This window comes from Quercus suber, unplaced genomic scaffold (assembly GCF_002906115.3).
Source record: "Quercus suber isolate HL8 unplaced genomic scaffold, Cork oak 2.0 scaffold_609, whole genome shotgun sequence".
Taxonomy (NCBI): domain Eukaryota; kingdom Viridiplantae; phylum Streptophyta; class Magnoliopsida; order Fagales; family Fagaceae; genus Quercus; species Quercus suber.
In genome coordinates this window covers 65,612-93,526 of record NW_027070052.1, presented here as the reverse complement: position 1 = coordinate 93,526, position 27,915 = coordinate 65,612, and the positions used below count along the sequence as shown (strand labels likewise).

At 35.5% G+C, this 27,915-nt stretch overlaps 4 protein-coding genes across 5 annotated transcripts; 2 read left to right on the top strand and 2 right to left on the bottom strand.

Annotated features, from left to right (window-relative positions):
• Positions 1–847: 847 nt before the first annotated feature.
• LOC111991930 (uridine/cytidine kinase UKL1, chloroplastic) lies at positions 848–8,825 on the top strand. Its single transcript, XM_024023737.2, has 14 exons — positions 848–1,243; positions 1,552–1,643; positions 2,222–2,291; positions 2,421–2,539; positions 2,792–2,888; positions 4,179–4,258; positions 4,789–4,983; positions 5,808–5,891; positions 6,002–6,062; positions 7,032–7,092; positions 7,308–7,401; positions 7,521–7,593; positions 8,275–8,357; positions 8,449–8,825. The coding sequence occupies exons 1-14, from the start codon at positions 1,036–1,038 to the stop codon at positions 8,593–8,595; spliced, it is 1,464 nt and encodes a 487-aa protein (XP_023879505.1). The 5' UTR covers positions 848–1,035; the 3' UTR covers positions 8,596–8,825.
• Positions 8,826–8,924: 99 nt separating this feature from the next.
• Positions 8,925–10,147, bottom strand: LOC111991931 (uncharacterized). Its single transcript, XM_024023738.2, has one exon. The coding sequence runs from the start codon at positions 9,967–9,969 to the stop codon at positions 9,052–9,054; it is 918 nt and encodes a 305-aa protein (XP_023879506.1). The 5' UTR covers positions 9,970–10,147; the 3' UTR covers positions 8,925–9,051.
• Positions 10,148–11,178: 1,031 nt separating this feature from the next.
• On the top strand, positions 11,179–15,661 carry LOC111991953 (uncharacterized). Of its 2 annotated transcripts, none has more exons than XM_065765132.1 (15): positions 11,179–11,452; positions 11,554–11,668; positions 11,747–11,858; positions 11,952–11,996; positions 12,113–12,180; positions 12,382–12,454; positions 12,553–12,632; positions 12,728–12,811; positions 13,386–13,499; positions 13,864–13,982; positions 14,075–14,192; positions 14,401–14,534; positions 14,662–14,812; positions 14,969–15,048; positions 15,326–15,661. In XM_065765132.1, exons 1-15 carry the CDS (start codon positions 11,277–11,279, stop codon positions 15,408–15,410), a joined length of 1,554 nt encoding a protein of 517 aa, XP_065621204.1. In that variant the 5' UTR covers positions 11,179–11,276; the 3' UTR covers positions 15,411–15,661. The 2 variants fall into 2 exon arrangements, with proteins under 2 accessions (XP_065621204.1, XP_023879528.1); XM_024023760.2 differs by having other exon boundaries at positions 11,180–11,452; positions 12,400–12,454.
• A 54-nt stretch (positions 15,662–15,715) lies between these two features.
• On the bottom strand, positions 15,716–27,583 carry LOC111991952 (chloride channel protein CLC-b-like). Its single transcript, XM_065765133.1, is given in 7 exon segments — positions 15,716–15,897; positions 15,996–16,535; positions 16,537–17,146; positions 17,459–17,991; positions 26,654–26,831; positions 26,942–27,142; positions 27,272–27,583. Coding segments are annotated over 7 exon segments (2,352 nt in total). The 5' UTR covers positions 27,454–27,583; the 3' UTR covers positions 15,716–15,789.
• Between the last annotated feature and the right edge of the window lie 332 nt (positions 27,584–27,915).

Sequence of the window (27,915 nt, the reverse complement as noted above, 5' to 3'; positions counted from 1 at the left end):
CATTTATTAAGGATCGGTTAATGATTGGAAAATAGTTAAAATTAACTATTTTATTCTAACTAATAGAAAAAGTTAATGAATGTTCTAAGAGTATTTCTTTGTGAACTATTTTAGGAAAAAATTTATAAGAAGAGAGAAAAAAAAGTAATTAATGTTTTAACAATTTTTTCAATTTTTCATAAAAGTGATAAAAAATCTTTTTAAAATAGTTTATTAACAATTAATCTAAGAGCATCTGTTAACATAATTTATAATTAATTAATCAGTTTTATTTTTTAGAGTATGAATTTATTAAATAAGTATTTGTTTATTTGTTTTTGTCGTTTTTCAATGCAATAGAACCCATTAAATTATTTCTAAACAAATGCATGGGTGCACTCGTTAACAAAAGTAAATTATCACTTACTTCTTGGGATTAAAGGGATTCCTCAACTTGTTACAAAAGTAAACTATCACTTACTTCTTGGGGTTAAAGGGATTCCTCAAAGTTCTAGCACCTCTTGTAGTATATTGCGTTGTCTTTTTTCTTTAACAATTTAGTGATATGGATGCTTAACATTATATGGGTAACTTGTCTTAATTGACGACAGTAAAAAACATATGGGTAACTTGTTTTAATAGACGAATCTTATTTGAGATCTACCGATCAGAACCATAAATGTCTGATTTCGTTTCATTTCTGTTAATAATCTGTTTGTTAAGGGCCAAATAAGCGTGGTCTGTTGAAGTCCCATTATCCAAGTGTTACCAAATTTCTAATGAAAATGGATAGCATAACCAATTTAAATATAAATATCAACCAACCAAGGGGATCCGAGCACGTGTATTTAAAAATCTTGAAAAGGAAAAGAAAAATCTTGAAAAAAAGAGCGTGAAAAGTGGCATGAAAAGAAGGCAGTGTATTTAGGATTTTCTTCCGGCATTGTACTCTTCTCATTTGAATTCCGCTGAAGTAAAGAGAGTGTGTGTGAGAGAGAGAGAGAGAGAGAGAGAGAGAGAGATCAGATAGTGAAGAAGAGAAGAGAAAGAGAAGCGATGCCAGAGGAAACGACTTCAATTGACTACGTTATGGAGGCGGCTTCTGGGCCCCACTTCTCCGGCCTCCGTCTCGACGGACTCCGCTCTTCTCCTCCGTCTTCCTCCACTTCTTCCCCCGCCGCTCACCGCTCCCCCGTTCCCGCTTCCGCCTTCTCCACATCGGCTCTAACCGACTCCAACGCCCCCAGGCAGCCTTTCGTCATCGGTAAATTCCACTTCTCAACTCTAAAAACTCACTTCCATTTCTTCAATTTTTATGAATTAAACAATTTCCTTTACAACTCTCACTTTTTTGCTTGCTTCTACATCGCACTACGCACTTTCTCAATATTGATTTTCAAAACCAAAATTCGCTCTCATTTTTCCTTTAGATCTTTGAAGATTGGAGTAGAAAGTGCTTTAAAGGAAGAAATCCACATCTGCTTATCTACGTTCGTAGCAATATTCTTAGGGTTTTATTTTGTACTTATTCGTTGCTTTAGATTGTTAATTATTGTTTCGGTAATTGAGTAGGAGTTTCGGGCGGTACGGCTTCGGGTAAGACCACCGTTTGTGACATGATCATCCAGCAACTCCATGATCACCGTGTCGTGCTCGTCAATCAGGTTGCAATTTCTCTCTTGTTATAGAAATAGGAACCATTATGTTACAAGCAATGCTAGGCACGCAACTTGTTAAGGTGGCAAATTCTGATTGGAACGACTTTAGTTACACATGCGCCTATCACTGTCACCACTTTTATCATGTACACTTTGTCGGCAAATTGTGATTGGAGCAACTTTGGTTACACATGTGCCTATCATTGACATCACTTTTATCGTGTACAATTTGTTAAGGTGGCAAATTGTGATTGGAGCAACTTTAGTTACATGTGCGCCTATCACTGACACCACTTTTATTGTGTACAACTTGTTGAGGTGGAAAATTGTAATTTGAGCAACTTAAGTGACGCTTACACCTGCCACTGACATCACTTTTGTTATGTACCAATCGCACTCTGTGGGTTTTGAACTCTCAATCTCGCCATTATTATGACAGAAAGAAGTGCTAATTGAGCTATAGCTCATTGGCGTGTACCAATCAACAATAGACCTTGTCAATAGTTGTGAAAGTTTTGTGTCAATAGACTTATTGGTATGATATTGACTAATATTGTGGTTTATTTGGTATGGCAATGTTATAGGACTCGTTTTACCGAGGTTTGACTGCTGAAGAATCCAATCGTGTGAATGAATATAACTTTGATCATCCTGGTAAACTTATTTGTGGTTACGCATAACTTTGCATGATTTGTGATGTAATTTTTCTTTTGGTAGTGTTTTGGTTTTTCGAGATCATTTTGAACAAGTTTTGTTGATTTTTGTTTTGGTTGTTGATCGCAGATGCATTTGATACTGAGCAACTTCTGGATTGCATTCAAAATCTCAAAGATGGGCAACCTTACCAGGTTCCGATTTATGACTTTAAGATACATCGGCGCTGCAAGGATAGTTTTCGGCAGGTACTGACTTCACAACATTTTGAACCCTTATTGGTTTTTCCCTTCAATTGGTTTATGGACACTGTAGAGTCAACATAGGTCTGAGCTGAATAAACATTAGGTTTTAGGATTTACTGTTGTTAACTTTCTGAGAGAATGATAAATTGTCTTGATAAAACTCAATTTATAGTTAAATTGAGTTTATCCATTTTTGATCTGCCAAGATTTAGTCTTGTTGCTTTTCAAAAAAACTAAATCAAAATTATTTGCCAGGTAAATGCTTCTGATGTTATTATTTTAGAGGGGATTCTGGTTTTCCATGACCAACGTGTCCGCAACCTGATGGATATGAAGATTTTTGTTGATACTGGTTTGATTCCTTTCATCTGGTTGTCTATCCTCATCTTCATCATTTCATTTGTATTCTGTCATTGTCATTTATCAATTTTATTATTAGAGCTAATTTTTTTACGGGAGACTTTCTTGTTGCAATCTCCCTGCTATATTTTTGTATATGTATCAAAAATATGTATAGTTCTTGAACTTAACGTTGCTCTTTCTCCCAACCAGTTGAGATATTTAGGGAATTCTAGAGTTGATTGGGAAGTTTATATGTTGCTGTTCAAGCTATACAGTCACAAGTCGATCACTATTTGCAGGCCTTTGGGGTGCGTTTGGCATTTGGGTGGACAAGAATATTGTCTTTCTTACTAACTATATTAAGGGAAGCATTTTGATTGTTAACACTCAAAAGCTAGCGCCTATGACTTATTTATATGATGCATATCAATCTAAAAATGGCAATAAGGGTCTGGATGAGTTAGGTATTTCTAAACATCTCCCACATGGTGTCCCTAGTTATATGAGTTGAAAGCTATCTGGATGTTGCTTTCCAAAAATTGCCGAGAAGCCTGGGTCTGCATTACCTGTGTGTGGTGTTTGTTTGTGTGATTGCAAGCAAGTTGTGCCAAGCCAAACGCTTAAAGGCTTGACATTGTCTGGATGAAAGGCACCTAAAGATTTGGGTTAAATTGTGTTTGACTTGTGCCTAGAATTGAAGTTCAACCTCAAATCATTAGATGCTCGTCAAGCTTATGAGTACTTTGAGAATGTATTCAACATGATTGGCTAAGCAAAGAATGAAGCCCCATGAGGACTACATTTTATCATTAGGCTTTATACCTTATGCTATTATATTGTCATTAGATAAAATTGTATAGAGAAATTGATAATACATCTCATTGAGCAATATGAACCCATGTGGTGGGCTGTTTACATAGCACATGCACCTATGAACCATGGATATAGTGAGGGAAGATTTTTGGGAAGGTACAATCCCTTGCTTCTTATGAAATAGAGGATATGCAACTTTGATTATGGTTCAAAGTCCCATTGGGGAAGAACAAATGAGCAATGTGATATCAAGGAAATAATAAGTGTAGATTCCACATTAGAAGAACCTTGGTGGCTTGCTTGTTCATTAATAAAATGAGCCAAACTAAGCCTCAGCTTGACTCATTTTCAATCCTATGTTTCCAAACATTTAACAGACTAATAGAGACTGGTTATAATTTTTATTGTTAATTGCATTTCTCTTTTACTCACCCTCTCCTTCTCAAATTCCTCACTATATTATTTTTGGTGAATGATTGCTTTATAGATGCTGATGTGAGGCTTGCTCGTAGAATAAGACGTGACACAGTTGAGAGGGGCAGGGACATAAACTCTGTTCTTGAACAGGTAAGTTCCTTAGTGATATCTCTCTTTCTAGTTGGCTTTTACCCAAAATTTCCCTAGAGATTTTTAAGTTATAACTAGCAGAAGCATATCTTTCAAGTTCCATGATATGTAACATTATTTAGTTCATTTAAATGATGTGTTATTGAATCATAATTGTATTGGTGCACAAGCATTTTCCTATCACTTCAAAAGCAACATCAGCACAATGCACTATTATCCAACATCCACGACTATTTTCATTTGCTTCTTGAGTTTGGAGTACCTTGACTATCGCAATATGGTGATAGGCTGCTTACAAGGATGCAGCTCATTTATTAAGCTGCATTAGCTTTAATTTCAATCCACCTTCTACACATTGCACTGTATGGTTTTGGGCCTTTTGACATGTATTTACATTGATGTTGCTACTTTGGTAACTTTTGGTTGTGAACTATGGGAAATTTTGATCCTGTGCTTCGGAAGATTTATTATATTTAAACATATGACAATATTATAATTGATACATTGAAAGAATTATGTTAATTGTGCAGTATGCAAAGTTTGTCAAACCTGCTTTTGATGATTTTGTTCTCCCATCAAAGAAGTATGCTGATGTGATTATTCCCCGGGGAGGTGATAATCATGTTGCCATTGATTTGATTGTGCAACATATCCGAACTAAGCTTGGTCAGCATGACCTCTGTAAAACATACCCCAATGTGTATGTCATTCAGTCGACATTTCAGGTATGTGTGATTGTGTTATTAACTTATTATGTTTTTGTACCTTTGAAATTTCTCTTCAGAAAGATTTTGTTTTATGGACAGACAAAAGAAAGTTTGATGGGCATTGCCTAGACTTCTCTATTCTAAGAACAAGACAGTTCCTGTTCCATTGATGGTTCATAGCCTCAAATTATAGTCAATAATGATTGGTGAAGTAGAATAGATACAAAAGCGGCATTAGACGAGGTTAAAGTTGGTGTTTAGTAGTTTGAAGATATTGAAAGTATGTTAGATAAATTACTTATCAAAAAAGAAAAAAGAAAAAAAGAAAGTATGTTAGATTAATAGTCAAACAAGTCACCATGTGGCATGTGACCTGCCCCAGGTAATTGCCAAATGGAGGGTTATTTTATTTTTTTTATTTTTTAAATATTCGAATGGAAAAGCAAAAAAAAAAAAATTGAGTTTTAGCAAAGAGTTACTAGAGATAGAGGTTGGATGGTGTGAATGATTGACTTGGCATACTGTCACTAAAACAGAAAAAAGAGTATAACCAATCCCTTACCCTCATATTATAGTATCATTCGCCTTATGGTTGATTCCATGCCTGTTAGTTTTAGAATGGCATACTTTATTATGCATACCATGTGGCATTCTCTGAGGACTAGATAATCTATCCAGTAACTGTGTTGTGGTACATCAACAGATCTTAAACAGACAACAGGCAATGGCAATAGCACAACAATGGTTGAATATTAAGATTTTGTATGGATTTCTACCGTACACCCTACACTCTGATATGCAATTCAGTCATTGTTTACTCATATGTGTGACCCTTGTTGCAGATAAGGGGTATGCATACGCTGATTAGAGACCGGGAAATATCGAAGCATGACTTTGTATTTTATTCAGATCGACTTATTCGTCTGGTACTTTCTGCTGCATGGCTTAGCTGAAGCTCATAATTGACATGAGTGTCAGTACCCTGTGTCTGATAACATGCATAATGCAACTGCTTAATGTTGATTTTATTTTTCAGGTTGTGGAGCATGGCCTTGGCCATCTGCCATTCACTGAGAAGCAAGTAGTTACTCCAACAGGTGTGCTAACTGGTTGTTCAATTTTCTCAAATTGTTCTAACCTGTAAACTTCTTTTAATTAGTTGATTCATTAGAAGACACTATGGGGGAACAACCCAAGTATACAAGAAGTAAATTCCTAAATCTATGATTTTTGTACAATTCTCATAATAGTAAAGCATGTTGGTTGCTTGAGGACAAGTGCTCATGTCTGCCTGTGTCCCACCTTGTTTAAGCACTTATTAAAGATTTCATTTTTCTTAGCATTGTTTACAATCTGGAGAGTGTGAAGTATTTCTGTCCATAAACTTGTTTCGTAGTTGTCATTTCATGACCATTTTACAATCCAGGATTCTTTTGCATGCAAACCTTTTCTTAAATTATAGATTAACACATGGTTAATATGTTAAACTCAAAAAATCTTGAGAACCATGTCTGTGCTGGCACACTTTTTTTATTGCAACATTGCTAGAGAAATGTTGACTTGTTGGCAGTTACAAGAAGCATCAAATGCTAGAGATGTGGAAAACCTTCCTGCTCTGTTTGTTGTGGGGTAAATGGAGAAAGCGTAATGCTAGGATGTTCTAGGTAATTGAAATTCATTTGACTCAGCTTAAACTTGAGAACCATGTACCATGGGTGAGGCCTAAGTCTCTGAAGGAGATGTTGACTTGTTGAAGAGGCAGTTACAAGAAGCATCAAATGCTAGAGGTGTGGAAAGCTATCCTTTGTTTGATGTGGGGTATTTGGAGAGATCTTAATGCTAGGATATTATAGGGAATTAAAACTCCTTTGACTCAGCTTAAACTTTTACTTCTGAGATCCGTTTTTGTGTGAGCTAGAGCTCTCAGAGTATTTTTATCATTTCTCTTGTACATTACATGTGTACTTGACTACTTGAATTTGTGTTTTGTTTAATAAACTTCTTTGTTATTCATCAGAAAAAAAAAGGGGGAATTTCTCTGAAGTATTGTTATTCTTCTATTTCAGCATCGGTATATACTGGGGTTGACTTTTGCAAGAAATTGTGTGGGGTTTCCATCGTTCGAAGGTGAGCTTTGGATCAGGTATTGATTTTGGCAGTTTTTAGTTTTCTAGTAATGAATCTTGTATATTCAAGACATGCCTTGCGTCCGAGTATCCATCTTATACAGTAAACATGAAAAATCTTAGATTCTCATTAGCCCGTCAACATGGGAAACTTGTCTTGCAGTATTGTGACTTCTTTTATAATGCTAAGATCTTTTCTTGTTTGTTATGTAATAGTGGTGAAAGCATGGAAAATGCCTTGCGTGCATGCTGTAAAGGAATAAAAATTGGAAAAATTTTAATTCATCGTGATGGAGATAATGGCAAGCAGGTAATTGTGTTATTTTGTAGAAGAAATAATTTGCTTTTGAACTAGAGCCATGCTTTCTATTCTTTAAGAATTGGATATAATTAATTTTAACAGTAGATTTGCCACCTCGCTTTAAACAGCTTATATATGAGAAGCTTCCCAAGGATATATCTGAACGACATGTCCTGCTTCTAGACCCAGTTCTTGCTACAGGTACTTGTTTGATTTCCATAAAAATTTATTGTCCTTTCCTTTACTTGATTTCTGCCAATACTGCATCATGTAAGAATAGGTCAACAGAAGTGCATTTCTTAAAACCTTTTGTCATTCTTTTTTCATTTCTTTTTCACTTTGGATAAAAGATTATTTATTGAATGGGAGATGGTATATGTGAGAAAGGAAGGAGATTTCATAAATTTTAAAGAAAGAAAAACAATTCTGCTTACAAAGTTTGATCATTTGCTCTGTTCTGTCTTCATGCGTTTATACAGCTTCGCCTTGTGTTGCCTGCACATCCTACTCTCGTTAATTGAATTTCTTTTGAGCCTTACATCCAATGTCTGGCAGTTCAAGCTTTTTTTTTTTTTTTTGGTTCATGCTTAATTGGTGTATTTGCCTCCTATCTTTCCTTGCTGCAAAGTTCTGTACTTGTTAACTGTTCTATATCAGACTTTTTCTATGTATATGCAGAGCTGTTAAGCTGTCCAATGGAATAATTGAATATGTGATGGATGTGCATATAATTTTATAAATAGTGTGGAATACAGTACATTTCATTGCTTAATAGCCACGGTATATTAAGATCTGGCTTATCTTTTAGGGGATATTCTGTGTTTTCTATTGATGCTATGCTTGCATGCTGATGATTAGAAATCTATCTTGTTGCCTTTCTAGGGAATTCTGCAAACCAAGCAATCGAACTACTCATACAGAAAGGTGTACCAGAATCCCACATTATATTTCTAAACCTCATCTCTGTAAGTCATTTCCTTGCTGTTTGCAAATTAATTACTCATTTTCTTACAATGTCCATATACACCAACTTATACTGTGTTATGTTGACTTCAGGCCCCTGAGGGAATTCACTGTGTTAGTAAAAGGTTCCCATCCTTGAAAATTGTCACCTCTGAGATTGATGCTTCTCTGAATGAAGAATACCGTGTCATACCGGGTTTGGGTGAGTTTGGTGATCGTTATTTTGGTACTGATGATTGATCAGTGATCGTTGAAATGTGAAGATTTTGAGGCATAACAGGACTGGCCTATGCCTTTGAATTAGGTTTTTTTATTCAAACTACTAGACAGAAGATCTGCAGATGCATTTATATGAATTTCATAGCAGCCAGCTTTGCTGCTATTTTCCTTTCTATGGTACATTTATGTTGTCAAATATTTTACTAAGAATCTTCAACAGAGCATAATGAGATGATTGCCAGTTTAATTAAGCAAGTACAGATAAGAAACTGAAATTTCAGATAATTCTACGTAATCGTTTTTCTTGCAATGAGATGTGGAGACTGTCCTTAATCATCATAACTGCGTGATTATAGACACAGGAAAAGTAAACGGTAATTTGGTATTGGAATAATATTCAAGACAGCAGTTTAATAATAACTGAGACAATGACAACGACAAAAATCAAAATCTTCTTAAAAATCCTTCTGATCATGTTTAGCTGTTTGTATCACAATCCTGCTGTGTCGCCCTCCTTACAAAATCCAACACAACTGTGGCTAACTCTGTCTGCTGTGCTGTGTACCCATGTTCTGCACCTTCTATTATATGCAACTTGTGATTAGCTATTACCTTTGCAAACTCCAGTGCATCTTCAACAGGGACGATCTTGTCAGCGGATCCATGCACCGTCAAGACCTTACATTCCTTCCCAATCCCAGGACCCACTTCACCCATATTTGTTCCTTGACACTCCACCAAACTTTCCCTAGTCACTCGATAAACAACACTCCCTGTCTTGTTGTTCTTAACATCAATGAACCCCTCTTTCTCTATCATTTCCATGTAGGCCTTACCCAAGTGAAACTCAACCCCTCTCATCAGCTCAAAACGACCAGAGATATTCACAACTGTATGAACATCATGGTACTTAGAAGCATACAATAGAACCACATCACCCCCTTTACTATGACCAATAATGGCACTCACAGCTCGATTTGCTACTCCACCAATGTATTCAATCACAGCACGTAAGTCTTCAACCTCTCCCCAATACCTACCATAGCGTAAAGATCCTTGGCTCTTTCCATTACCAGCAAAATCGAAGCGAAAGGCACTTATCCCATCATTTTCCAAAGCAAGAGCTAGCTTCTTTATAGTGTTGTTCTCCTTTGTGCATAGGAAACCATGGCACAATATCACAATCTCTTTCGACCCAGTTTCATGCAATAACCCCACGAGATTTTCACCATCTTTGTTTGGTATTATCACCTTCTGTTGCTTAGCCTTGCGTGCGGTGGAGGCTTCTTTTTGGTCTGCCTTCTTGCTCATGGTCTTCGATGAGTTTTCACATTCTCCTGGCTGTGGTGGTATGATTGCAGAGGAGGAGGTTTGAGATTTGAATTCGGAGGACATGACTGTAGGGGACAAGGAAATTTAAAAGAGCAAGAGATGTTATTGGTTCACGAATCTGGAATGAAACACAATCACTCGATCAGATCAGCCCGTTGAGTTCGCGAGCCGCTACTCCCTTTAGAATTTGTGAGGAATATATTATATTTTATATATCTCTAGGAGTAGGTCAACATTATGAATTTTGGAGTTTGGGTCGCCTTATACTATGGACAAACATTTTTCACACCAAAATTTACCGCTTTTGAGTTATGTCAGGGTGAGTGATCACAAAAATTATTGGGTTTATGTAAATCGGAGTGGGCATTAACACTACTCACAATTGCACATCACTTATGGTATTATGAAATTGGATGTGTTGCTTAAATTATTCATTTAATTTTCCTTTTTAAGTCCGGACCAATCCTCTATATATATATAGATACACACACATGTGTAATTATCTATTTAGGGTAAGTAAATCTAGGGACTAAGTCCCTAAATATATACATGTGTAATTGTCTATTTAGGGTGAGTAAATCTAAGAACATACTTAGTTGCACACCTAATTTCACAATTTATTGTGAGTGGTAGATACTTTCTACTCATTACTTATTATATGGATTCATTACTTTTCGTCAATCACTTACAATCATACACGTCAATAAGTTATGAAATTAGGTGTTAAGAAAAGTGTGTCCATGAGTAGACTATTTAAGTTAGAAGGTTGTGATAGGAGGAAGATTGTGGTAGACTATTTAAGGAATAAGGTGAGGCTGAGATTAAAAAATTCACTTTTGATGTCAATCCTTGGACTATAATTTTTTTTTTTTTTTTTTAAGTTTTGATGAGATGTTAACTTTTCTCACTTACATGAAATGTGCAATACAAGAGCCAAGATGACATAATAAGTCATTTCAAAAGTTGTGAAAAAGAATGAAAAGTTACGCGGGTGCAATTTTTATACTTCGATTTTGAATAATTGTTTACAAAGAAGATATCTTATAAGATATTTCTCTCACAACATGTAAGATCCACATATTTTACAAAAGAGATGTTTTACAGGGTTGATATATATATATATATATATATTGTGTTTTTTACTATGTACCACTATCATATACACTATCTCAATTTCGCACCAAAATTTGTATCAGACTCATTTTCGCAAAAATGTCATAAAGTAAGTCAAACTCATATTCTAACGAAAATAAATTTAAATCCTTAAAAGATATTTAATTATCAGAAAGTTCCAGTTTCTAGCATATTATCCATTCCCGCCCACACCAGGGAGCAGGAGCAGCCAAGCTCCGCACACTGTTAGACTCACAATGCCTCTGTGCCTCCTCTCTACTCGCCCACCCTCCTCTCTCACTCTCATCACCTGCCACGCGTCTCCCGGCTCACTGCGCACCCACCCTTCCCCTCCTTCTACGTCATCCCTTTCTTTGCCCCCAACCCCTCCTCCCTCGCTAACCTGCGCCCTCCATTGCCCTCACTTCCAATCGTACGCACCCTTCTCTCTTTATCACTATCATTTTTTTATTAACAGAATAATAACTGCCCACTTTTCTTTTTAACTGTTTCAATAAATTTTTTAATTTTCAGGTGCTCCGGGTGCACTCACGAGTTCAATCTCCACCGTCCGATCATCGTCGACGAAGCCACCGACTTCTTCAACACCCTCGGTGTCTCAGATTTCACCTTCGATACTTGTAGACTGGTACACCTTGTAACACCCCCGGCTAATTTCTAGGGCTTTTTGAAAATTCATTTTAATGCCTTTGTTTTTGGCTTTCAGTGGGAATGGCGGTGCCGTGCAAAACTCGCGGTTCGCGGCTCCGCGGAAAGCCCACTTATCGGGCTTTATCAGGAGGGTACTCACAATGTAGTAGACATTCCTCAATGTAAAGGTAATTTCGCAATTTAATTTTGGATTAATAAATGTGTTAAATTTTGTTGTTGGAGTTTAATTCTTTGCTTTTGTGTTGTGTTGTGTTGTGCAGCTCACCATCCCAACATTAATGCTGCAGTCGAATTGCTTAGACGAGGTAAAGAAAAATTACGAATTAAAAAGCTTAGTTTTGTTTTGAATAAGTTGTTTTACTAGGTGTTAAGTTTAACTGGTGAATGTTATAATATATGTTTCTTTTGGATAATTTTTTAGGAATTACTGAGTTGAATGTTGAGCCATATGATGAGGATCAGGGAACGGGTGATTTGCGATATGTTCAGGTTAGTGAGTAATGCTACTAACTACGGGATGATAACTAATTTTAAATGACGTGACACTATCTAGATTAATAAAGAAATAAAATCTTCGCCGTGAAATGGTACATTTCTATTTCAAATGACGTGCGGGGAAAATAAGGCCTTTTGTGGATATGTTTTGTAAATGCAGTGGTTCTAATTTTTAGAATTTTGGAATTTGACTAGTGGTGTGAGTGTGTGCAGATGGCGGTGACAACATACAACACATCCCTTCGGGCCTCTGAAAGATATAGAAATGGTTACTAGCTGAATTCATACTAATGCTGCCTTGTTCTTTTGAGTTTTTAACACTGACTAATTAAGATTTAAAATTAATGAACTTATAATTGTTCCCAGGTAAAGTACAAGTCTCTCTGGTTTGGAATTCGAGGAACGAGAGTTCCCCCAATTCTGAAAAACTTAATGCCTTGGCCAATGTGAGGTTTACCAGCCTGCTTTGTTTTCTTGTAACCGTTGTAGGTGTTTTTCTTTGGTTTGTTTTTTTGTTATCATATTTTTGTAACTATGGCAGTTTCTATGGAGAAATGGTGGACCAAAGAGCAATGTCCATTTAATCCATTCTGTGTGGGCTAACTTTCAGACATCAACTAACAATGTGAGTTAAAATGCTTTTCTAAAGAGAGTATATTTTATGCATAGCATGTCATGATTTATTTGTTCTATGTGTACTTTATGATGTTTCAGATTGTCAAACACAATCAGCAGTGGTAACAGTTGTACAATTGAGCATATCTAAAGCAGCTCCTCTATTGTAATAAAACCTTTTTTTTTTTTAGCATAGAATTGTGTGCTTTCTGCATTAGTGTCATGGGAAGAAAATGTGTAGAGCGAAAGTTCAAATGCTTTGAATATTCTTTTGACACTGACTGTTAATGTTGGGTTTTAAAAGCCTACGGAAAGGATAATATGTTAAGGAGATGATTGAAATTAAAAGGGAAATGAATATTTCACTTCCTGGGTATAATCTTACAATGGTTAGTATTTCCTTTACAATTATGACGTCTAATGCAGGTCATCTCAGTTTAAGATCTGCTTTCTTAACTGCAAGACTTACTGTATTCTCTCATGTACTCATTTGCTATGCAATATGTTAGGATAGTTTACAAATTGTTGTATTTATTCAAAAGATTGGAATTTGTGGAACTAAGAATGTTTAACTGATGATGCAGATAATTTTTGGGAATAGATGGAGGCATCTTTTAGGAGAGAGAGACTTTTGGGAACATGTTGGAGGAATTGATATTGCCTTGGCTCCATCCAGTTTTGGCCAAGCAAATACACGGGTAGATGGGCTTTCTAATCAAGCAAACCCCTCTTCTTATTTAATTGTGCATGTATATTCTTTCTTTTAGATCAAATATTGGACAGCAATGGACGTGTGGATCAAAGTAGCATCAATTCCTTGAAAATATAGGATTTATGGGCTGAAAGCCATAAAGAACATGAGTATTGGGATTTAGATCCTGCCTTTTTGTTTGGGATGCCCAAGTTTCTTTGTCCTTTTATGTTTTATTGCATCGTTTAGGTTTATTTTCAGTTTTATATTTTAGATAACTAGAACTTGATAGCAAGACATGCATAATTTTATCTTATGTTGACACAAATAATAATAATAATAATATTCAGTCCAATGCTAATTATTTTCAGGCTTTTGATATCTTGCTCCGGAAGTTACAGAAGTATGTTCCTTTTGGAGCATCTGTTGCTGATTTGTATGCAGGAGCTGGCGTAATTGGATTATCATTAGCAGCCACTAGAAAATGCAGGCAAGAACCAAGATAGTTATAAATGTGCAGGGGCCTAGAGTTTTACTCTTTGTTTTCAAAATTTCTAACTCATTGTTATTATTGTTTTTCAGGTCTGTCAAATGCATTGAGATTAATAAGGAATCAAAGTTATCTTTTGAGAAGACAGCTGACCGCCTACCAAAAATTGTAGATAGCAGCATCAGTTGGCATCATGCAGATGCTTCAAAGGTGGGCATTTAACCCATAATTTAAGGAATTTATGATAATTCCACATGTGATTAATACTTATAGCAATAATGTTTTTGTTTCGACATGAAATTCTTTTATTTTACAGGAAATGAAATGGTGCTTGTATAGAATAATCTTAGTGTTTGGCCTTTGATTTAGCTATGGAATGGTTCAGGACTAATTCAATGATGTACTTACAAGTAAACAGGAACCTCTTTCTTGGATGGTGGGATCTGATGTAATTGTGGTTGATCCTCCCAGAAAAGGACTGGACACATCTCTTGTTGATGCATTACAGAATATAAAATCAGTGAAGCATAAAGCTAAATCATCATCTGAAAGGTTGGAACACTTTGTAGTTCCCTAGATAAATTTAAGACCATATCTCAATAATGGCCCCTATAAAGACTGTTAAAATCATAGAACTTGGCAAGTTATTAATACATTATGATTTGTATGTCAACTTCAGTCCACATGAGGTCAAAGATGAAAAGAGACCATGGATTTTGCGTGCAAGGGAAGATTCAGTTCAGATTGGAAGCAAAACAACTTCAGTGGATAGTCAAGCACTACCTGAAACTCTTATTTATATAAGTTGTGGGTGGGAAAGCTTCAAAGAGGTACTTCCTCAGTCAAAGTGGATGTGATACAATGCCATGGAATCAGATTAGATTCTGCTTTGATTATACTTTTTCCCACTGCTTGTGTTTTCTTTGATTATTCCGAAGTTTAAGTTGACTATTTTGTTAGCTAAGTTTGCATCAATTTTCTAACAGGATTGCAAGTTATTATTGTCTAGTAAGGCATGGCATTTGGAAAAAGCCCATGGTTATAATTTCTTTCCTGGCACCCAGAGGTATTGATTTCTTCTTTTGTTCCATTCTATCTTGCCCTCCCAACAGTGAATCGATCCTTTATGAGTACATCATCTTGAATGTAACTTTGTGTTACTTGTTTTGATTTCAAATTATATTGCAATCATACAGCTTTGCTTGACTATACAAACTGAATCTATATTTCTAGCCACTTTTTAGTTTTTAGGTAGCTAATTAAGAACTTCAAAGGACTATGTTCTTGTCAAGTTTGAAGCATTAAATATGTCCATGACAATTAATTTTGGGTTATGCTTGCAGCATTGAGGTTTTAGCTGTGTTCAAGAGGGGTCAAGGAGGCCTAAAGAAAAAGAAATTGGGAAAGAAAAAGAAGAAACGCTTGTAAGGAACACTGGGCTATGGATTAAGCATGATGGACTAATATCCAACTGCACTTAAGAGTAGACAAAGAAGATGCAACTATTAGAGATGGGCAAATTGCATGCAAAAAGAGTCATATAGATGAGAGATGTCTGAATTAGAAAGCAATTGTCATAGTTGGTTCCCCTGTATTGTTGCATTCAAAAAAAATTTTGTTCATCATTGAAGAAATTTGTATAAAATAGAACAGTTACAGTAAAATGAAGTTTGATATCATTGCATTATCTATTTTATTACCTTTAGAATTTGACAAAAGAATCATAAGTTGTAAAAAAAATTAATAGAAACAGGAAGAGATGTGTTGCTTTGAGAAATGTGCCAGTGCCATTTGTATTAGGAGAGACTCAGTTCCCCTTTTCTCCACCCATTGTTCTTGCCAAATGGGGAAATGCAGTCAAAATGTTGTAGGGCATTAAGTCCTGCCGGGTCAAGGTCCCTACAACAGGAGGCACCTAGAAATGGAGCATACTATCAGGTATGTTTTTCACTCATTTCCATTTCATATCATAAATATGGTGTGTTGCGTAAATTATCAAGTTGAAAAACTCACCCCGGCTGCTACATACTTAGGTACAATGAGCAAATGGCGGAGTCCCACCTGCCTGAAAAGCACCATAGCTTTTGCCACTGACATGGTTTCCAACACTGTGTAAGGCATTGTATTGGTGAGAGGATGCAGATCAATGTACATGTCCATTTCATCACTTGTCACAGCCACTTCAATATTTCCTTCCCTCTCAGCCAGATCAACCCAGTTAAATTTCTCTCTCACTTCCCACTCCTCTGTTCTCCTTTTCTCTCTCAAGAACCATTTTTTCTTTAGAGCTTGAAGAAGGTGAGCTCTTAGGATTATACCATGTACTTCTATTGCCTCAGTGGCTATTCCCAATGGTGGCACCACGCCATCATCTACAACAGGGAAACCATTGTGTGTAGTATTTCTCAGTACATCCACGATACGGGCCACCTTTTCCACTCCATGGAGAGTGACTACTGGTGGCTTTGCATCAGCAAGCTCACCAACTGTGAGGTTACTCATCCATGGTTCTGGATGTGCATCCAAGAAAGGCAGGCCTTTACGGTGTAGTATTAATTTCATAGATGCTTGGATTGAAAATATCTCCAACAGTTTTGGCAATTAGGAGGACAATCATTGTTATGGGTAGTAAGAGAAGGTTATTGGTGAGTTCAAGGAATATTACACACAGTGAAACACTCATTCTCATTGAGCCAGCCATAAGCGAGGCTGCACCAAGCACAGCAAAAAGCCCCTGGTCAATATTTGAATAAGACCCTATGGCAAGACCTAGGAGGCGGCCATAACCTGAGCCCATGAGGATGATTGGGAGGAAGAGTCCAGACGGGACAGCAATGCCAAAGGTAAACAGTCCTAAGATGCAATAGAGTGCAAAGAAGATTAGGAGAGAGGAGGTTTGATATTCATAAGGAGTGTTTGCGGAAAAGATGTTTCGGACAGCATCATCATTGGTAGTAAGAAGTAGGGTGGCTAGATCATTGTAGTAACCATCAGGGCAATTAAATTGCTTGAAGTTGCCTGACCTTCCATTGGTGGGGCACTCAGTTTCTGAAACGGAGGAATCACAAGGCCTGCATTTTACTAGAAAAGGGAGACCATATCGACAAGCTGAGGTCAAAAGTGAGAAAGTGAGACTGAGAAGGAGCTTATGGATTCTTCCCTTCCTGCAACACCATAAACAAAATAATAGTAATTATTGCTATCACAATGAAATCTAGATATGAAAACTCAGGTCAGTTTGAGTTAGGTCCTTGTGACAATCATAGTGTAGGTTAAATTTTGGATGGCATGAATCAAATTACTTGAAGAAATTGGGCCATCTAGGTGTAGCTGTTTAGTGGTCTGATGGTTGTCTCTGTTACCTCACTTCAAGTTTATGTTTGACTGCAAAATGGCCTAACTTAGCCTGAATTGTGCTCTCTTGTTGCATTATATTAAAGAGTTAAAGAGAACGAAGAGTTGGACATGATGCTTACTGATTGATGAGATTGTAGAGTCTGAGGACCTTGTGAAGACAATAGTTGTAAAGGCTTCCCAAAACTCCACCAATAATGCCAATTACAGCAACTGGGATGATATCCATCACATGGTACTTAATAGTAACATTGCTCACATCAAACATAACAAGCCCTCCTGACCCGAAAGGTCCACATTCCCCAGAATTGCATATTTCAATAAAGGCCCTGAGCACCACCACCACAACAGCGGTACTGAAGAATGTTCTCCAGAGGAGGGCACTCCTCCACCATGTAGCAACCTCTTCAAGAGAAAAGAGGACACCACCCACTGGGGCTCGAAAAGCTGCGCAAACTCCTGAGGAAGCACCATAGGTAATTAGATCACGGCAGTCCCTGTCACTGTTGAAGTAGCGAAGCCAGCGCCAGTTAAGCCGGTAATTATTAGGCCCCCCTTGGCCTAGTAAGGAGGCAATGCAGCTGCCAATGTGTACCAAGGGCCCTTCTTTCCCTAAATCTAGTCCAGTAGAGACAGCTCCAATGCTTCCAATTATCTACACTAGTGAAAAAGTTTCAGGCCGCTTAGCTAATGATAAACAAATGTAAAAGAGGAAAGACCTGACATAGTAAAGTGGCATCTAACATTGCCTACTACATCATGTACATCTTTTACTCTAGAGTAACTCCTATTTTATTCAGCCAAAAAAAAAAAAATAGAGTAACTCTTATTTTAAAAATAAAAAATAAAAAAATCTTCTCCCCAGGGATATATTTTATTAACTGTCCTTAGATTTACTAACTAAAGTTTGAATTAAAAAAAGGAAACATTTACCAATACATTACAGAAGTTTATGTTGTTCAGGCATTGAACATTATCAAACATTGACAGCCCCTAACACTATAACGACGGGAAAATAATAATTATATAGTTTTTTTTTTTTTTTTTATGGGAATAATTATATAGTTAATAGAACTCATGAATTGATTTCTGATTGGTAAGTAAATCCCACTGGAAGAAACCTGTAGTCTCTGGTGCTAGCCACATTGAAGTGTTCCTGTAATGTAGCCCACTAGAATTGTTCATCCAAAATCAATTTCTCAATTTTAGGCTTTTAGCACGTACTCTGTTACTAAAAATATCCAGGCAATATCATATATGTGAAAGGCAACACACCTTGACAATCAATGTCGTAGCTCCAAACATGTTGGGAGTATCAACTCCATTAAGATAAGCTTTGATTTCAGGTATCCCAGGCCCAGCTGCTGTTGGCACGAAACAGACGCAGAGAACAGCAGCAACCATTGTCAGAAGTAAATTAGCCCCAGTGAAATAGATGAATCCCATAAAAAACCTGCACCACATTAGAAACCAATAAAGAAGATTCGCATCCTAGCCATTGACATAATAGATTTACACAAAACTGATTATAGGAGCTGTGACTGTGAAATGAAATCGTTATCAAACCTTTTCTTCTGGATCAAGTGGACAATGAAAAGAAGCTTGTAGCCAGCAATGTTCTCAATCGCTAGATTGATGAGAGTGAATTAAACCAGTAAGAAGTCCAACAAGGAATGCAAGTGTCCATTTCAAGAATACATACTGCAATACTTGAACTTTGGATCTGCTTCTCCAGTCATGCTTGAATAGGTCATTCTCATTGATCCTGCATCGAAATGACTTTCAAGTTTCTTCCACATAAATGTTTCTTGGAGGAAGGATTGAAAAGATAGAAGATGAGAAAGAGAATTGAGTTCTAAGAATAATGAGATGGTATGATGTTAGTAATTATTACTCATTGTCCAAGCTTTCTATATAGGAAACTTTGGCTCCAACCATGGCCAGTGGATTGGAGGAAAGCGTTCGGCTTCTCTTGAGGAGTGGCTGGTTTAGTGGATTGCATTCTTCGTCAGCTTCTACTTCCATGTTTTGGGTGGCGGTTGCTTCTGCAATAAATTGACTTGATTCTTTCTCCATTGGAGCAATAAGTCTAAACACAGACTATAAGAAGCTCAGAAGTTGGTGCTCTTGGTTGGTTCTGGATTGGAAAAAAGTGAGCTACCTTTTCTGTTCTTAGGGAATTCAAAATGAGAGAGAGCATGCAATGATGCAGTCTACATGTTTATACTTGTTCTGTCTATTAATAGACACATGATTGTTTCTTTGCATACCTGTTGAAAACATGCATTGGCATTGAGATATGTTTATGGAGTAGGTGGTTGCGTTCTTTCCTGAGCTGATTGTGAACCATGGATTGGACGCTTGCCAATGAATGATGACTAATTCGGTCATTTCCTTTGAAACGTCAAAAATTTTTAGTAGCCTACCAGGGATTACCAGGGATTACTCTCAAAATTCTGAGTCAGAAATGGCAAAATTCATTTTCAAGGGCATTCTCATGCTGGCATTTGAGAGTTACATATTCAACGTGACTTGTGCATGTCTCAATTATTACGATAGTGATGCTTAAAATGTGGAATTTACACTTTTATTATGGCAGTAAATGAATTTTTGGGTCAAAGGGACTACTCTACTAGTAACTAGTCTGCCAAAATCTCCCTCCCGTTCTATTGTGGCCGCTTCACAGATATAAAAACTACCAACTATACAATTCCTTTTGATCATAACACTTTCTATCGAAATGCATATCCATTCTGCCTATACTCCATACAAATTTCTCCTACGTACTCTTTACATAAATTTTCTAAGAATTCTATAAATTTCTATGTATTGTAAATAACAAAATGGTTCTAGTCTCAATTCGCAATGCCACATGGCCGGCTGTGATTAGCCAATTGGATAGATCAAACTGGCCCTTCAAGTGCCTGAAAGGCCACACGTTATCCATAGTTTCATAGCATATTAATTGGTTATTAAAATTATGCCTATTTAGTCGGATCAACATGGGTTTATTGACCCCACATGTCTGCCTCTTCTTCATTTGCAATATTCCAAGAGGACCAAATAACGTTTCCTATTTCTCTCCTATAAAAAAATGTTTTTCCTATTTATCATCCAATGCCATGTGTGGGTTTTTTTTTTTTGGTCTTGATAATGAAATTCATGATGCATTTGTCCTATGTATATATATATATATATATATATATATAATCAACCAATCTGGAGCTCGATCCAACTTCCTATTATTTGATAATATAACTTTTTTAAAATTAAATTAATAAGGTAACATGCATAATTAAATTTTTTTACCACTTATTTGTTTTGAGAGATCCTAATCTGCTGGTACTATTGTATTATAAACGGATAGACTTAGTGAAAATGTATCTGCACAATCATGAGATTACTCGTATTGCAAATTTATAAAGAGTTGACTGGGCTGGCACAAGGCATTATAGAGTTTAAGACGACTACTTTAACTGAGGTTTATTCTTATATTTTAAATATTAATAAAAGATCTATTTTTTTTTTACAAAAAATAAAAGATCTATATAACTTTTTTTTTCCATTCAAAACATATATTTTTAGATGCAAAATTACAAATTAAAACAAATTCATCATATTACTCAATGACTATATAACTAAAATAAACACTATTTATTGAGTGAAGCAACCAAATACTAAACAATTTTGATTGAAAATTTTGATAAAATTATATATTTGATATCTCTAAATAAAATTTGAGCATAAATTTATTTACAAGTGGGAAATTAATGAGTTCTACACTCTAAAACTAAGAAAAATAAACAATCATTGCCATAGCCAAAGAAAAGAATTTTCTTTAACGAGTTTTTCTTTGAAAAAAAAAACTAATTAATATCTATTGATGAATATTTGAGGCTTAATTAATACTTCCATTGGTACAGGGTTATCTCTTTTCTCTAATGATAAAAATTTGGGGGCATTTTTTCACTGGAAGCCTTAAGCAATTGCCTATTTGTCTCACCCATTGATCCAGCACTGGACTTCACTTACACTAATCATGAGTCGTAGCAAATTGTAGGGTTTTTAAGCCCTAAAAAACTTCACCCTCAAATGACATGGTTTTGGGAGCTCAACAAGCAAGAGACAACATAAATTTTCACATTATAACTTTCATGTTTAGACAAAAAAAAAAGTGTTAAATTTTGTCATTGCATAGGTTATCAACTAGTAAAATCTATGTTAAATTGCTGGATTTTTGAGAAATCCACAACATTGGACATGTCACCATTTTTTAATTGATTTGTTCCTTTAAAATTTTTATAATATTAAATATATTAAACCATCCAAGATATTATTAGGAAAAAAAAAAAACGTCTGAGTTGAATGTGTAAACTCAATTGATTAATATATTTAGTATTATAAAAAAAAAATAGAAGAACAAATCAATAAAAAAGAAATTGGTGATGTGGTCGATGATTTGGTCCACTTTGGTCTATTCTGTCCACTTTAGTCTATTTTTGTCCATGTCAATCTAATTCACTACACTTATTTAAGAACGGGAAAAGACAAGTTTGGATGGAGAATACCTATTCTAAATCCAAATTTATTAAAAATATATAGATGATAAAAGTAATATTATTATTTTTTTTAATTATTTAATTTAATGATTTGTTGTATTATCATTTTTTAATGTTCTTTTTTTTCCCTTATTTGATATTTGTACTTTAGTTTTTTAGTGAATTACACAATTTTAGTATTTTGATCATAGTTTTAAAAAATCAGACTGGACTAGTTGGTTCAACTTGGAACCAGGCACTAATCTGATTTGGAAAAACCCTCAAAATTTGTCAAAATTGGAAATTGAGAGCTTTTCTAGTTCTTTGACCATACTGGTTTTTAAAACCATAGTATTGATATGATATAATTTATTTGAAGACCAATTTCTAAATCAGATAGACATTAGGAGATTGCTATAACTATGGTTCTTTTAACCTTTTAAATGAATAACATGAGCACATGAAAGCTTTTTTGTATTGACCTGTGTAGCTCTTCTTGTAATGTATAACCTATTTAATTAACATACTATATATAGCAGAAATTTGTTCATAAATAAATTTATGGTCACCTTTATTCTCTAATAAGAATGATCATATATATTTGCATACAAGCGCTCAAAATAGTTAATATGACAAAACAAAACTGCATAAAGCTCTTTATATTGATGACTTTGTTGTGTAATTGGAAGAAGCACCAAACTTTTTACTATATATATATATATACACACACACACACACATATATATATATATATATATGGGCTAGGTTTAAATTATATCTGGTGTAACTCTAAACAATGTTACACCACGTAATAACTTATTATTGAATTCATATTTTGAAAATCCAATTATAAAATTACATGTTCTATATGTTCTTAACATGCATGCCAATTGGATGTAATCTATCATTCGATTTATAAACTTATCTTTTATGCATTATTTTAAATTACAAAAACTTGAATTTAAACAATTGATTGATGACATGACTGTTGATCTTTGATCATCTTTAAATTTTGTAAGTATGGAAAATATATGAAGATAATATAATCTAGTAGTCAAAATTCATATCTAATTACAAAATATTGGGTGGTGTAACACTATTTAAAGTTACACCAGGTGTAACTTGAACCTAACTATATATATATATATATATATATATAGAGAGAGAGAGAGAGAGAGAGAGAGAGAGAGATTGTAACTGTCCCACGCATTCTGAGGGGCTGCGTCTAGTGTATATAAAACCAAAGGAGTTTGACTTTTGGTTAACTTTATAATACTTTATAATATTTTACCACACAAGATTTTGAGTTCTCATAATTTTACACGTCAATATTCTAATATATATTTCCTCCATCCCAATTTGTTTGTCCAGATTTAAAAATCCAAATTTTTAAGGAAACATCATTTATTGTCTTCTCTGCTGTATAAAAATGTCTAAGTTTCCAAAACTACCTTTAAATAAATTTATCAAAAAAGTTTTTGGAAATAAAGTGGGGCATGATAAGAAATTAGTAAATTAATAGTTTTTAATTTTAGAAACATGACAATATTTTGTATACATCCCAAAATAGAATAGAGGACAAACAAATTGGGACAAAGGGAGCATGTTTTAATTTTTTTTAAAAGAAGAATATATTTTTTAATTTAATTAAAATTAATTATATAGTTAAACCCTCAATTAGAATCTTGACACATCATATTTTCTTTAAATGATAGAACAAATCCCATAAAAAGAAATAGTTCTATATAAAAACACAATCATAATAAGTACATATTAGTAATTATAATAATTATATATTATATATTTAGGATAACATTTGGCTACAAACTTACACAATATCTATGAGTTTTAGTTAACTCAACTAGTAAAATATCTGATAGTTGTATATGAGATCTGAGATTTAATCCTGCCTACACTAAAAGCTAATTGATGTCTTGATCTAATTAAGGGTGTCCAACCAAACCCGGAACCCGATCAACTTGCCCAAACCAGCCGATCCGGCCCAAGAACCGTCTAACCCGACGCCAGCGATGATCGACGGCAAGTCTCTACCTCCAAAACCTGAGACCGGCGAGTCAATTGATGGGTTTGAGCATGAAAAACCGATTTAAACCAACCCAACCGAAAAATACACCATAAGTTGTTGTTCTCTACTGATTAGAAGGTTCGCGAGTCTGATTTTGTCTGATGAGATCTCGTCCTATTTGTGGCAACGATTGTATCAGTTATTAAAAACCTAATGAAAGGAGTGAAAATGTACCTAAAACCATTTTACCCATACCCAATGGACCCTCATTCTGAAGAACATGACCTAAAGGAGGACTCTCTTTCTCGTAGATTGGGATTTGACCTCGAGAGTGTTGTGACATGCATCATTATCATTGTCGAGATCCAGTGAGATCTGCCCAGATCTCTTCAAGATCTGGCCTAATCTCGTTGAGATCCGCCAAGATCTCTTCAAGATCGGGTGAAATCCAACAAAAACCAGCAAATTTCAGCAAAATCCAACTAATTTCTACAAATTCCGGCGACGATTCGCACATTCCGACGCCGACCGAGACCTGACCATAAACCGGTGACATTCGACCACCCAAATCGTTGCCTTAGGCTAGTTGGCAGCAGGTCCAGGTATCAAAGACTCGAAGTGATCGGGTCGGTCCCAGGTTGGGCATAAATCTGACCCGTGGACAGGCCTAGATCTAATGATAAAAAGTTATCATCAAAAGCAGACGTTATAGGTTGAAACTCGATAAAAAAAAAAAAAAAAAAAACTTACACAATATCTTCTCATTAGATGAGTAGATTCCAGTTAGCTCAACTAGTAAAGTCTCTAATAGTTGAATAAGAGATTTGAGGTTCAATTCCCACCTACAACAAAAACCAATTGGTGTCTTGGTCTAATAATAAAGAGCTATCATCAAGAGTGGACGTCGTAGGTTGAAACTTTCTTTAAAAAAAAAATCTTCTTATTAGATGAGAACTTTTAAAAATCCACCATTAATCTACATTTTCTTTTTAAAATTAAATTCAACAAGGACGTGGTATAAAACCCTTGTTTTATACCCTCCAATGTCAATATGACACATCATCATTTCACAAATAATTACAAATAATCAAATAGGTTGTGCCACACACAATCAATCCTCACTTATATCCACCAGAAAATCAAAACTTAGCAACGCAAACTCAAATCCAGCTAGTCTTCTACGGCCTTTGCTCCAACCAGCAGTAGCCCATCCGGCCATCTTCATCAACGGCGTCGGCGATTTCTTGGGTCATATCAAGACCATCATGGCCTGCCAAGAACGCAAAAGTCAAATCTGGGATTAGAAAGCTTCATTGATACCAATTTCCTAGCAAATGCAACACACCCTTACCATCCCTACCAAGAACCCTTTAATCCCATATCTCTTGTGAAGAATTGAAAATAAATTTTTGTGAAACAAACCCAGTAACAAACATTCACACAATAGCCTGAGTTTACCACCCTCTGTTGCAAATTGGAAACAAAAACTCATGCTTTAAAATAGGCATATAGAAAACAACGTGGAAGGCTTTGAGGATGAAGAAGGAGAAAAACTACAAATAGAGTTCAGCCATGCTCCTCCTTGTCCTCCGCCTCCCAAGAACTCGCCATTGATGAAGATGGCCAGATGGGCTGCTGCTGGTTGGAGCAAAGGCCGTAGAAGACTATCTGGATTTGAGTTTGCGTTGCTAAGTTTTGGTTTTCTGATAGGTATCAGTGAGGATTGATTGTGTGGCACACCCTATTTGATTGTTTGTAACTATTTGTGAAATAATGACATAGCATATTGAGATTAGAGGATGTAAAATATTGTGTCCTTATTGAATTTAATCTCTTTCTTTTTATATTTTCTATACTTGAAAAAACTTCAAAAGATAAAAAATTAATAGTTATGTAATCAGTAAAATATTTAATTTCAAGTTTTTGTAATTTAGAATTATGTATAAAAAATAAGTTTTTAAATTAAATAGTAAATAACATCTTATTGAAATAAAATTTAACATGCATAATAAGAGCATAAAGGAAATACAACTGAACGGCTAGATTATCAAAATATGTAGCCATGATAATTTTTTTGTGAGAGTAGTAGTCATTGTTTACAACCAAATATGTAGTCACACTTTGTCCATATATTTAATAGTCAAACCTTGCCAAACTTAGTAACGTAAGCTTGTAACCAAGTTGAGGCATTAAAGTGATTGAATGTACGTTATGATTTTTTTTTTTTTTTTTTTATAAAAATGATGAAATGTATGTTGTGATTGGCTAGGGTGGAATCCATGCAGTTATGCACTCTTCGAATAGGAATAAAATAAATAAATAAAAAATAATTCAGTAACTCTTATTTTAAAAATAAAAAATAAAAAAAATCTTCTCCCCACGGATATATTTTATTAACTGTCCTTAGATTTACTTACTAAAGTTTGAATTAAAAAAAGTAAACATTTACCAATACATTACAGAAGTTTATGTTCAGGCATTGGACATTATCAAACATTGACAGCCCCTAACACTGTAACGACAGGAAAATAATAATTATATAGTTAATAGAACTCATGAATTGATTTCTGATTGGTAAGTAAATCCCACTGGAAGAAACCTGTAGTATCTGGTGCTAGCCACATTGAAGTGTTCCTGTAATGTAGCCCACTAGAATTGTTCCTCCAAAATCAATTTCTCAGTTTTAGGCTTTTAGCACGTACTCTGTTACTAAAAATATCCAGGCAATATCATATATGTGAAAGGCAACACACCTTGACAATCAATGTCGTAGCTCCAAACATGTTGGGAGTATCAACTCCATTAAGATAAGCTTTGATTTCAGGTATCCCAGGCCCAGCTGCTGTTGGCGCGAAACAGACGCAGAGAACAGCAGCAACCATTGTCAGAAGTAAATTAGCCCCAGTGAAATAGATGAATCCCATAAAAAACCTGCACCGCATTAGAAACCAATAAAGAAGATTTGCATCCTAGCCATTGACATAATAGATTACACAAAACTGATTATAGGAGCTGTGACTGAAATGAAATGGTTATCAAACCTTTTCTTCTGGATCAAGTGGACAATGAAAAGAAGCTTGTAGCCAGCAATGTTCTCAATCGCAAGATTGATGAGAGTGGCAATTAAACCAGTAAGAAGTCCAACAAGGAATGCAAGTGTCCATTTCAAGAATACATACTGCAATACTTGGACTTTGGATCTGCTTCTCCAGTCATGCTTGAATAGGTCATTCTCATTGATCCTGCATCAAAATGACTTTCACGTTTCTTCCACAAAAATGTTTCTTGGAGGAAGGATTGAAAAGATAGAAGATGAGAAAGAGAACTGAGTTCTAAGAATAATGAGATGGTATGACGTTAGTAATTATTACTCATAGTCCAAGCTTTCTATATAGGTAACTCTCTCTCCAACCATGGCCAGTGGATTGGAGGAAAGCGTTCGGCTTCTCTTGAGGAGTGGCTGGTTTAGTGGATTGCATTCTTCATCAGCTTCTACTTCCATGTTTTGGGTGGCGGTTGCTTCTGCAATAAATTGACTTGATTCTTTCTCCATTGGAACAATAAGTCTAAACACAGACTCTAAGAAGCTCAGAAGTTGGTGCTCTTGGTTGGTCCTGGATTGGAAAAAAGTGAGCTACCTTTTCTGTTCTTAGGGAATTCAAAATGAGAGAGAGCATGCAATGATGCAGTCTACATGTTCATACTTGTTCTGTCTATTAATAGACACATGATTGTTTCTTTGCATACCTGTTGAAAACATGCATTGGCATTGAGATATGTTTATGGAGTAGGTGGTTGCGTTCTTTCCTGAGCTGATTGTGAACCATGGATTGGACGCTTGCCAATGAATGATGACTAATTCGGTCATTTCCTTTGAAACGTCAAAAATTTTTAGTAGCCTACCAGGGATTACTCTCAAAATTCTGGGTCAGAAATGGCAAAATTCATTTTCAAGGGCATTCTCATGCTGGCATTTGAGAGTTACATATTCAACGTGACTTGTGCATGTCTCAAT

What these genes read in the sequence shown, in the direction of transcription:
- LOC111991930 (XM_024023737.2), top strand. Translation starts at nt 1,036, where the DNA reads ATGCCAGAGGAAACGACTTCAATTGACTACGTTATGGAGGCGGCTTCT. An exon ending in CAGATCGACTTATTCGTCTG is followed by an intron (nt 5,892 to 6,001) that starts GTACTTTCTGCT and finishes TTTATTTTTCAG; the next exon opens with GTTGTGGAGCATGGCCTTGG. An exon ending in GGGGTTTCCATCGTTCGAAG is followed by an intron (nt 7,093 to 7,307) that starts GTGAGCTTTGGA and finishes GTTATGTAATAG; the next exon opens with TGGTGAAAGCATGGAAAATG.
- LOC111991931 (XM_024023738.2), bottom strand. Translation starts at nt 9,969, where the DNA reads ATGTCCTCCGAATTCAAATCTCAAACCTCCTCCTCTGCAATCATACCA.
- LOC111991953 (XM_065765132.1), top strand. Translation starts at nt 11,277, where the DNA reads ATGCCTCTGTGCCTCCTCTCTACTCGCCCACCCTCCTCTCTCACTCTC. An exon ending in AACTTAATGCCTTGGCCAAT is followed by an intron (nt 12,633 to 12,727) that starts GTGAGGTTTACC and finishes TAACTATGGCAG; the next exon opens with TTTCTATGGAGAAATGGTGG. An exon ending in TTCTTTCCTGGCACCCAGAG is followed by an intron (nt 15,049 to 15,325) that starts GTATTGATTTCT and finishes TTATGCTTGCAG; the next exon opens with CATTGAGGTTTTAGCTGTGT.